This window comes from Pholcus phalangioides, unplaced genomic scaffold (assembly GCF_987345545.1).
Source record: "Pholcus phalangioides strain wild (caught in Gottingen) unplaced genomic scaffold, Ppha-v1.0 ptg000011l_1, whole genome shotgun sequence".
NCBI classification, from domain to species: Eukaryota; Metazoa; Arthropoda; class Arachnida; order Araneae; family Pholcidae; genus Pholcus; species Pholcus phalangioides.
In genome coordinates, this window is record NW_028301604.1 from 54,044,944 (window position 1) to 54,057,640 (window position 12,697).

Here is a 12,697-nt window from a genome sequence, read left to right on the forward strand (position 1 = left end):
ATACCTCATCCTCGTTGTTGCAAAATATATCTAGCATTCCATATACATCAGTTGGAACTGTTATCACTAAGTTATTTTCACAAATAACACCTTCATCTGTGATATGTTCCATTTTCATCAGCAAGTAATTGGGATATATCTGTGAGTTATAAATATCCTACTAGTTATGTATATTTAAAAGTTTCTAAATATCCTACAGCTTCTTCTAATGTGAGATATTTTTTGGACATGGTTACATACAGCTGAACATAACAAGATTATCTACGATTACCAATCATGGTTTGATTAGTCTGCGGTTCACAAAAACATGTATTTCAAAGAATGCAAGAATAAAAAAGTACTCAACCAATGTAAATATAAACTATTCACCCCAGAAAGCACATTACCCAAAATTCGCCCCATACACATGTCGAATGATGACAACACCCTGGGTTTTGAATGGGAAAATTTAAGCAGCACACTGCACATTAGATATCTCTGGAATCCCACACTCTTGAAAGGCCAATGTTCCATAAATGTTTCCATAAATGGAACATGCATATTTGAACACACGTAGCTTGTGTAACAGTACAAAGAAACTAATTGATTTACTTTGATATATTAAGTAGTAGAAACACACAAAATAATTTTCAATTTACTTCAAAATTGAAATTTTGGCAAATTTTAATCGAAATGGGGAAAAAATGTCCAAAAAATATCAAAATTCTGTCAGAAAAGTTTACATTAACCTGAAGTTTCCAAATTTATTTCAAAAAATACTTTGAACTCTTCTCTAGATATAAAAAACTGGAAATATTTGAATCTATTTTTGCAAATAAAAACTATGTTCCATTTATGGAACATTGGCCTTTAAACAATTAAGTAATAAAATGTTCTAAGTAGGAACGTTATAGATGGGATTGACTGTATCTACTATATATTCTATATTCACTCATACAACATTATAAGCCAATATTATAATACATTACAATATTTATAATACAATAGTTTTTACAATAGCAGTGGTGGGAACGGGTGAAGTTTATTTTGGAGCCGCTAAATATAGAATTAGGAGCAGTAAAAAAATTGAATTTGAGAGCAAGCAGCATTAGAATTGAAAAATAAGTCATTAGTCCAATGGACCACTGATTACGAGAACCTGTTGGTCCACAGATAACATAACTGGTCCACTAAACAAAATCAGTTCTAAATAATAATTAATTTTCCCAAATATATTAGCATTTAGAAGAGTGATATACCACCGAGAGGGTGTTAAAAGCCATAAAAAATCTGCTGCCCCTTAATAGAAAGGAAGTTTTCAGCTACTGGTCTCGCGGACCACTGAAATTTTTTTCTCTGTGGTCCAATTGTTTAATCACTGGTGTCAGACCAGCAGACCACCAATGATTTCAAACACTGGCAAGTATGTATAAATTTGAGCAACAAAATTAATGTTACAAGAAAAAAAATGAATTAAAGCAACACTGATCATTGATAATTTTTGTTGCACCACGGTCATTTTCTACACACGAGGGCTAATTAGACTGGGACCTACAATTTATTGCAGATTCTGAACAGCAGTCTTTTTTTATACTCACTGAGAGGTTGGTGCCCTAACCCCTTGGTGTGGGACTCCAGTAGCAACCTTTTTCTATGGTCACGTCATCATTTCTGTTGTGCCCATGTCAGGAACATTTCTGACAAGAACAAACCAGGTATAGACCTTGTGACACCTCTAAACATGCTTTGGAGCTTTAAGCAAGTATTTTACCAACCTGGGCTATCACACCCTTTTTAAAGCAACAATATTTAGCATGGATAACTTTAAAAAAGCCTTTTTTTTCTTGTTGAACTTTTCACACCAGTCTGTTTAAGTTGACTCACACTTTTTGCTTTCTGAGGGCATTATTTGTTGTCTAGAACAGCAGCAGTTTGAACAGGCTGAAAATTTTCTATAGTAAGTTTTCAATTTTTTTCTTTCTTAAATTAGTAATGTATTCAATAGAAAAATCTTAATTTTTGATATTTTTATAATTTTGTGTACAGTAGTAATTGGTGCCACCTATCTTCCAAATCCCGATACGTGGATACGTAACTGGATGTATATTTGTGTTATGGGTCTGCTGATTGCCCTGACATTCTTTTTTTTAAGGAATAGATTCTAAGTCGCTATTCCTCGTCCTATTACTACCACAGAAAGTCGTATTTAACTAACAACTACTGGGAAGTAAGTGCACAGGTGTCAAGCTGCACCTTAAAAAGTTCTAGAAATGCTGAAGATTTTCCCCTACTATCAATATATTGATAAATTCTACATTTTATTCTGTTAGAATTATATTACAGAATAATTACATTATAAATAGTTAGAACTTTAAAGACAATTTTTTTCCACACTTTTTGACAATCATTTTCTTTATTCACCTCAGATGCAGCGTCACTCATAGAGCAGTGTCTGCCCTGTGCAAGGGATGGCCCTTGGGCAGAGGTGTACAGTTTTGCTGCCTGTGGGCTACATAAATTTGGTCTCACCTTTCTCCTATTCTATTCTAATTTTTTTGACCACTCATTCTTCAAATTTTCCACCTTAGGCTATAGCCCATACAGCCCCACCCCCCTGCAAATATGCTTTTGTCTCCAAGTCACTGTGTTGGTCACTCCCATGCATCCACACTCTCTAGGTTGCTCACTGATCTGGTCATACCCTAATTCTTTATTTTGATTATTCACAAGCTTGCACACTGTTTTCGGTCGCTCACATGCTTACGCATACTCTAGGTCACTATTTTTGTTACTCATATGCTTGCACACTCTTTTGGTCGTTAATTAACTTCACACTCTAAGTCACCTATTTTATCTCACTCCTATGCTTATATTCTTTGGTCACTCACTGACATGTTCCCCTCACTCTTAAAATCACTTTTTTGGTCACTCCCATGTCTGTCTGTTCACTCTCAAGATTATGTTTTTGGTAACTGCCCTATCTGTTTGTTAACTCTCAAGATCACTCTTTTGGTCACTCGCATGTTTGTACACTTTATTGGTCACTCACTGATGTAGTCACTTGCACCCTAGGCAGAGGAGAATTTAGGGTTTTTGCTGTCTGTAAACTAAAAAAATTTTGCTGCCCTTCTCTCATTCTACTAATATTCTTGCCCACTTATTCCCCAAATTTGCAGCCCTTCTGAACTTGCCACCTTGGGCTATAGCTTGCTAAGCCCAACTGTAAATAAGTTTCTGTCCTTGAGCCATCCCTGTTGACAAGGAGCAAATGAGTCCTTAAATGTTCTTCAGTAAATTAGGCAGTGTTTATGTGCTCAGTAGGGATGAGACAAATGATTTGGCAGAACGCTGAATATTCAGCTAATGTTTTGGCCGAATATCAGTCTTCTTGAAATTCATCATAACTATAAATAAAATTGGTGTTTTTAATTCAAATTATTGGTAATTTTGGATGATTGATAATGAATTTTAATTATGCAATTTATTTAAGTATATATCAAAAAATGGTAATTGAAAGATTTTTATTGCCATGATACTGACAATCAAATTTAATGCTGATGTATCACATTTTCATATTACTTGCAGAATCAATTAATTTTTCAACACTTGTCACAATTTTACATGTAATCAAGAAAATGCCAACCACTATTAACTGTGAACCAGTAATGCATCATAAAATTTACAACTTATTTTGCCTCTTTATATGTTCTTTACCCCTTTTGCCTCTTTCATTAGCTCAATACACTTCTTGTCTAGGTACATCCTTCAGTTAGTGAACTTGTGTAAGTGCAGTGGGATTTTCAGTTCATGTTTTACTTATCCCAGAAATTCACTCTGACATAACCCGTTTCTGTGAATGGGATGTACATCGCATAATAAAATACAAATAAAAGGCCACAACAGGCAAAATGCCCAACGAGGTAGCTGAGAAAAAGATGCCCATAACAAATATGAATGTCATATATTTATAAAATACAGCAACCCCCAATTAAAAATGCAAAATTTAATCCATAAATTTTTAACTTATGCTAAAATTCCAATTAACATAATTTTTTAAATTATTTTGTTGTGCTTAGATTTGCACAGATATTTGGCCAAATATCTATTCTAAATATTCGGCCGGGCCGAATATTTGTCCCATCTCTAGTGATCAGGAGGTGCTACCACTTATGTTCCAAATCGGAAGTGAGAAACTGATGAATGAATGAATATAAATTATTGATTTTTTTTCAATTTTATGGACACAATTTCTATTAGCTTCTTATTATACTCAGACAGAAATTGCTGCAAAATGGGAGAAAATTTCCGAAGAATAAACACAATGTTTGGCGATTTAGCACTCATAATTTGGCAACATTGGCAATTAAACACTTGTTATTTGGCAACATTGGAGATTTAACACTCGTTATTTGATGAAGTTGCCAAATTAGCATTAGCATTCGTAATTTGGGGGACTAGCTCTTTTACTCGCGGAATGAAATTTTTTTTCACGAAACATCAGGATTCGATGCAATGACGATCAACCATAGTAATTTCTGCTACTTGCAGTATAGCAACTTATATATATTTATTTATTTATTTATTTTTTAATGGAAACTGACATGCATTTGTGCTTTAAAGCATAGGCTGAGATAAACTTGAAAGTCTGGGAAAGGGGCATGATGATGATGATGTCAGTTCATATATACCCATATACATTAGATCAGTCGGCTTCATCTTTGATGTGGGGGGGGGGGGTTCACAATGCCCCCATGATACCCCCATATCTCAGCCCATGCTTTAAAGTTGAAAGACCATTGTAAACCATCTTCAGCTGCACGATCACAGATATTATCAGGGTTTGCAATAGAAAGCTCGATGAGGGGCCATGGTTATCCTAATCCGATTTTCGGCAACAAAGTTGAGTGTAAGAACTTGCTGGGAAAATCTGAAAACAACACCGATTCGAAAAAAATAAAATAAATTTGTAACCTCCTAATTTCACAAAGTTTTCTGGAGTTCTGGTAACTTTTCAAAGGAAAGACTGGGTAAATTATCGGTTCGACAGGTTTGTAATACTTGAAAAAAAATTGTTTTGGGGTAAAGTTATGAAGTATAAATATAAAAATTAAATATTTTTGGATTGAAAATTTTCGCGTTCGAATAGAAAAAATATCTTTGTAGTGCTTGCAAAGTGGGAAAAGTACACGATTAGCCCGCAAGTTTTTTTCCCAATACGGTACTGTACTTTGCAGTAGTCGAACTATCTTCCAACAGAGATCTCTACTTTTCAAGATCATGAGATAGTGTGACTATGGAAAATGGGAGAAGGGGAAGTACAGAGGAATAAAACACGCTCTCTCAGAAAGAACAATTTTGCATCACGCGGGAAAAAATTTTGTGCCGTCCATTTCTGAAATTCGGTGCACACTACGGCAAAATTGACTATTTGGCACAGTAAAATACAAAAATAACACTATTGGAGTGGCTCAATTGGCACCCCTGTTCCCACCCCTGCAATGGCTATAAGCAATAGTTTGTTATTGCAGGTTCAAAGGACAGAAAAATTTTAATAAATAAAACTTTATAATATCCCATTTTGTTATAAGCAGGACTGACTGTATTCGTATGAGCAAAATAAATCATACCTATTGCTTGACTATCCCACCATACCGGTCTAACATCATTTGTATATGCTGCAGTACGCAATGACACTACAACAGGTTCACTTAAATTTCTTCCATCAAGATGGGCTGAAAATAAAATGTGTATAAATGAGTGCATTAATCATTTTCATTATTATCAAAGATCCAGTTTTAGGAAAGTTCCTACACTAAATCAAGTGCAAAAATTAGCTTTCACTGAATTTTAAACAATAAATTGGCTCCTCTTTTCTAACACTCCCAAAGTAGTTTCAATAAATTAAAAAAACCTTTCTCATTACTAAGTCTCAAAGAGTGGGAGTGTTTCATAAAAAAAGGATGACATAGACAACTCAATATTCTCATAAAGCAAGAGTGCACAACTTCCGGCCCGCAAAAGGTGTTCCTGAAGAATAGTATTAATACACATAAAATGGTAGGTACACGTTTCTGGCCCCTGAGCAGTATTCATGCCACATCTCAAGTCCACAGATTGAAAAGGTTGGGCACTAGGGTCAAACGAAAAAAAAAAAAAAAATTGAAGTTGTCATTGTAATGGAATTTAAAATATGCCTTTATGTGAAGAAATGCCATTCATAATTTTTTTCCCCAAAATTCAAACTTCTTGAGGTTCCTCATTGCCCCTAAAGTTTTAAGCATGTGTGGAATTCTGTAACATGACACCGTAGAGGAGGTTTTCCTATTCCCCTGAACACATGATTCGTTCAGTGACCTCGACGTTTTCCCCTTGTTTTTGGTATTCATTTGCAATCTTACCCCTCAACTGAGAGAGTGTACAGCAGTCAAAATGACGACCAGAAGCTTTTATCATTGTGACATTTTAGGAAATCCTAAAGAGTTGGATTCTCGGGTCCTGTCCACTTATGGTGATGTTATGCTTTCTATTTGCTAACTCAACGCAAATATGAAGGCACAACAATCAGGAAAAGATCCAGCTATTGCAGACATTCTTGAAATTATCATGCCAAAGATAGAAAATATTTGGAAAACTGCTTCGATTCCTCCGGTTTCTCACCAACAGATATGCAAAATTTTCAAAGACTTTTACTGTAAATACAAGAATCTTCAGAAAAATATGAAAGCAAGGAAAGATTCTCAAACTTTCAAGTTGAACTTGAAATCTTTTCAGTGCGAAGCACTGCAATTGTTCGACATTGCAGCAAGACTAAGTGTGACAAGTTGATAAAGGTCCCAAATTTATAGCGAGATTTCTTGCAAGATCAAAGAAGTACATGCAAGATGGCCATTGGTCGAGTAGATGTCCTAACAACGAAGAAATTGAAAAACAATGAACAAAGAAAAATGAAAATAGTATCCCGTTTGAAGTCATCTCAAGAAGAAACGGCGGAAACTAGTTCATCAACCACTGAAAACTCATCTATATCCAACGATTTTGAGGAAAGTGATCTATATCAGCCAAAACACAGTTTACAGTTGAAGTTAGCATTTCCATCTACCAGTACTGAAGTTGGTCCATCAATCAGTGCCAAAGCAAGTACTTCATTTGCTTTTGAAGTTCTACCATCATCTTCACAGATAAGAACTAAATTACCAAATGTTGCTCTTGCTTGTGATAGAACTGGTGTGTCTGATTGATCAGCTGCAATTATTGCGAATGCTGTGCTGAAAGATGTTGGGTTATTGACAAAAGAGAAGACAAATATGACGATAGACTGGATGAAAATAGAGCGTGAAAGAGCATCACAGAGAGTTCTTTTGCAAGATAAAATTTCTAGAACAAAATGTGCAAGGAATATATTTTGATGGACAAAACCTTAGCCAATGTCAAGAAGTCATCAATCCTAGACGTTTTGAAGGAAAATTTTGATACGAAAGAATTGATGGCGATCGGATGCGACGGAACTGTTACCAATACTGGTTATAAAAATGGTGTTATCAGATTAATAGAGAAAGAAATAGGCCATCCCTTGCAATGGCTTGTTTGTCTTTTTCACTTCAGGGAGTTACCTCTAAGGCATCTTGTGAAGCATCTAGATGGATGTTTCATCAGTCCACACGGGTTTCAAGGTGATATCGGAAAAAGTTTGGAAAATTTTGAAAGATTACCTATTGTGAAATTTAAACCAATCTCTAATAGCCTTGCCTTCCGATAATGGACAGTGACAACAGTGATTTAAGTGCAGATCAGAGATATCTTGTGGAAATGGTACGAGCAATAGAAATGGGTGATTTACCTGCTTCGTTATCACACAGTGATCCAGGTAAACTTTCGCATGTTAGGTGGCTAATGACAGCTAATGCTATTTTAAGGTTATATTCTGCAACAGAAAATCCCAATGAAAATCTTAGCATTTTGACTGAGTACATAACGAAAGTTTATGCACTAATGTGGTTCAACATTAAGATAGTCATTGTGTGCTGATGGAGCAAGACATTTGTTCAATTTAGTGGAGTTTTCCCTGTTTTTACCTGACAAAATATTATGCATCATTGACTCAGTTATTCAAAGGAATGCTTTCTAGGCCCACCCAGAGAATTTATTGCTCTCATTACTCTCAGATGAGAATCGCAGCACATTCCATGTTCCGAATATAAACTTTTCTGCTAAGCACTATTCGAACTAATTGCATGGGATCAAGTGCGAGTGACTGAACTACCTATTATAAAAAATCAGGAGATGGACCCACAAAAATTATCTGAACCTGCTTTTCCATCTATACCAAATTTTCCGTGCCACACACAAGCAGGGCAACGGTGCGTACGACTCATAACTGAAGTATCTGTTGCTGTATCAACAACTGAGAGTCGTGAAGGCTTCATTCAAGCCAGAATAAAATCAAGGAGTACTCTTCCATCGTTTGAAAAAAAACAGACTATTTTGAAAAAAGTGAAATGTAATAACAGTGTGATAAGAGAGGAAGCAATAGAGGCATTCTTCTGACACCTATATCGTCAAACTGTTTTTTTGTCTTTTAATTTGGAACATGGTTATACTTTTGTCCCCATCCCCCCAAAAAAGGGTTTATTTTCATCTCCCTCTATCTATCACTATATTCGGAGTGCTTGAAAAATTCTCCTTTCAACTGCCATGACAGCTGCATATCTGCTTGTCAGTTATTACTTTCTATATGGAACTCTATATATATATTCAGTTTGATGTACTGAATAACTTTTAAGTTAAGTGTTTTTCTTTTTTAGAGAATGCTTTTTTAAAAATCATCAACTTCATTTATGTTTAAAAAGATTTTTATAATGTGAACTTAGAAAAAATTTTTGCTGGACCTTTAAGGTCTGTGAGAAACCTCAAGATATTAAAATATTTTCCTAGATTTTGGTATAAGTTCTTAAAACCTTGAAAGGCATCTTTTGAATACTAAGGCAACATCAATTTCCAAAAACAAAGTGAAAAACACCCTTTTTCGTTCCACCCTATTGGGCACCCCTGGGCCTAAAGGGACAAAACACTCACACCTATCATGTGTTGAAGGTATAAATTGCACCCATCATCAAAAATACTGAATACAGTTGCTGCTCGATTTTAGGAACCTACAAGTTTCAAACCAACATGTTTTTATGAGATTCCATGAGTTCTCAGGTCCCAAACAGTATGCCATTTCTTTGAATGCTTTCCCATTCACAGTCAGCTTGAGTTTGTGAAAATGAGTGCCGACTGTACAACCAGTATCATTAATCAAAAAGTCTCCACTCAAAACTTATAGCTAAATTCATCCCTGTTATAACTTAACCACTTTATGATCAAGGATGTGATATTGCACCCAAACACCAGTGGAATAAATTCAAACCCTCTGTTTTCTTTCCTCTCTCCTCATCATTGCGAAGCTTTGTTGCGACCCTATAATTTTTTTTTCTTCTTGGTTTATGTATACCTTGATAGTGATTTTTTTTTTCACGTATGTTTTTATAGGAGTAAAAGAGTGAGAAAGAAAAAAAGGTATGGTGAGGGTGAAAAGATAAATCTACTTTTTGCACCTACATTCTTATCAACTCGCCTATTATACTGTTTTACTTTAATTTTTTTTTTTCATTCCTTTTCTCTTCTACCTTTACTTTTCTAACATGCGGCTAAGTTAGGACAAGGTTACCATATTTATCGCCTATTTGTCAAATAGAAAGCATTCAAATTTCTTGCCAATCTCTTGTAAGCGAAGGGGTTAATATAGTTTTATTATGTCATGCCACAGGAGGTATGCTGTCGGCCTTACCTGGCTCTTGCTGTAGTGATGTATATCGTGATTCATCCGCTGACTTTTAAACTCTGTTCACTGTTTCCAATGTACATTCCCTACTACTACATTTTAATAGAGTGGTTTTTTTTCAGTAAACTTATTTTGAGTATTTTTTTCCTAATTTCCGGTAGTGAATAATAGAATAATTTAACTGTAAAATTATTTTAAATTACAAGCTTTTCAAAGAAAATCCATTAAAACATCAAGATATAGGTATAGAGATAGCTTTCACCTATATAAACAAAAAATTTGAAGAATGATTTACCACTTACTTACCTATTTTTCCTGAAATAATTGAAGATGTTATACCCATATAAGAGCTGTGAATTCCAGAATATGAGAATAACAAGCTATTTCGATAAATAATAAATTGTATTTTATGAGCATTATTGTGAATGAGTGCTTCATCTGTTCGTTGGAAAATGGTAGCAGGCAGTTGAAGTGATGCTTCAACCTAGAAATGGGGGAAAAACCAACTTACAGATATTGAAAAGAAAAATTGTTCTTGTAGATAAGTTTTGTGATAACAGCTAGACAGAGATGGATAATTTTAGTTTTGGTAGGAGCTTCAGCTATTCAAATACCAGTTGGTTTCTAGCTCTAAACAGTTGTTCTTTGTCAGCAAGATTCAAAAGACAGGATATCAGGGTGAACAAAAGTAGAGTATCGTGTTTAACCCTTTAACTGCTCAATCATCCGTGAGAGTAAGATGTGATAGTTTAAAAAATTAAATTTTTAATAAAAATAAATGATGTGACCTCTTAATAAAAATTTTGCTGCAAACCGCAGAGAGATAATAATTGCTTAATAAATATTAGTTTTAAACCAATTTTTCCTTTAAATAATGAGACTGGGGGAAAAATTAAATCTTTTTGCACAGTTAAAGGGTTAAAGAAATTGTTCCATTGAAGAAATATTACTGGTATGATCATTGTGACAGTAATATATTCCCTATGTCTCCATAAAGTTTTAAATAGACACTGTCACTTAATAATAATGATAAAATACCTTTACGCAATCAAGTTTGATTATCTCTAGATATTTTCAGAAATATGTAACACTAGCTGTTACTCTCGGTTTTCCTCGCGTTTATTCTGTAAAATAAAAATTCTTTGCTGATGATTTCTCCCATAGAACATTTGAACCCCTCATAATACGTGGGTTAAAATTTCAGAAATCCAGTCTTAGTTTGTCTCTATATTATAAAATATAATAATGATCAAATTTCATATTTATAGCTTTAGCGGTTTGGATGTGGTGATGATTGTCCCATATAATCTATTGAACCCTGCCTCACTTATGACTCCCTTAGATGCAGGGTGGTTTCAGAGACTCTGTCCAGGGGGATAATTTTTCTTCCAATGGAAGTTTATAGTTCCAGGTAAGGTTTACTACTTTCTGAGATGTGACACGTTTGTGCCGTTAATTTGTGCTGTGACTTTTCTCCCTATTTGATACTTCACCAAAACTGACTGTGTGTGGCTTCATGTTCTCATTTATTTCTCTCCCAAAATTACAAAAACAAATCAATTTAACCACATGTCTGGCAAATTGGGGGGGGGGGGGGAGAGGAGGGAATTAATTACCCTGATTACTCCTCTCTTATCACCCATGTGTGAGTCTCTACTTTACAAAATACAACTACTGACCAAATTAAATATTTACAGCTTCAGTGGTTTTGGCTCGGCGTGAGATTTCTCTATGTAACATTTGAACCTATTTATGACCCCCGCTTAGGATTTGAACTTTAAACGACTCCTTATTGAGCCGCTACATGATGAAATGAAAGTAGTGACCGAATAATTTCAGGATGAATTTTCTGAGATCCCATCTTAGAGGGCATAGACATTTTAAAATATAATACAGTGGAACTTCAGTTAACGAGCTTAATTCGTTCCACCATCATGCTCGTTATGCGAATCAAACTTCCTCATAGGATATAATGTAAAATTGGATAGTTTGTTCCACAATTATTCATTCACATGAAAATGACTAATAAAAATGTCATTCATTCATTCAATTATGCAACATAATAATAATATAATAAATAAAACACAATAACATGTTTAAAAAATAACACCATCAATAAATATACAATACAATAATGTGTGAGTGTTTACAAATTAAATTATTGTAAACGACCAGACAGAAGAAGAGGAGGACTACCGTTTAGGATGACTTACGCACTGCACTTGCCATCTGTAAACTTATTTGTGTGACTTAAAATGGAACCTGATCTATGGCACTTGCTTTTGCCTATGCGTTTTTTGGAAATGGGAGATCACACTATCCTTTATTGTTCGCACTGCTATAGCTTTATTTTGGGTGCTTCTCTTCTACAAAGTTTTACACAGATTCCCACGTTCGAAACATCTCTTAATCTCATTTGAAGTGAGGGACTTTTCATTTCTCTCTTCGTCTTCCTCAGACGAGATCATAATGTATTGCATTAAAATCATAATAAGCGAGATCTAATTAAGCTCTACATGCATAAGCTGTTGCGCACAATGGAGATCCATCCGTTCATCTATAGATATGATCATGTTTGTCCAATTGTTCTTGAATGTCGGGCTCATGCACCTCCAGTCTCATGCTCTTCCCCAAGGACACAATCTTCTAAGAAATGGTGGCTCTTGTTCATGAGCTAGCCCCCCAAAGTCATGGTCAATAAAGCAATCAGGCCAAAGTTTTTCTCCAAGCAAAATTTAAAAAACTTCAAGCGCACATACGCATGGTTACAATCTAGCTTCATATCCCAAACTGTCACGTTCATAGGGGTGTTCATTTGTCGAGTTAGACACGCTGATCGAAGACTGGACATTACCTACAATTTCACACCACTTGTGTGGATGAAAGCGAAAACCATCA

General features: G+C 35.0%; 1 protein-coding gene across 4 annotated transcripts in view; it reads right to left on the reverse strand.

The window, feature by feature from the left end:
- The window catches only part of Remo (Remoulade), a 130,766-nt gene that overhangs the window by 37,299 nt on the left and 80,770 nt on the right, over nucleotides 1–12,697 (reverse strand). For all 4 annotated transcript variants that reach the window (XM_089239701.1, XM_089239698.1, XM_089239700.1 and 1 more), the window contains 2 exons: nucleotides 10,106–10,283; nucleotides 5,607–5,711 (listed from right to left, as the gene is read on the reverse strand). In XM_089239701.1, coding sequence (XP_089095827.1) covers nucleotides 5,607–5,711; nucleotides 10,106–10,283 — 283 coding nt within the window. The remainder of the gene's footprint in view (nucleotides 1–5,606; nucleotides 5,712–10,105; nucleotides 10,284–12,697) is intronic.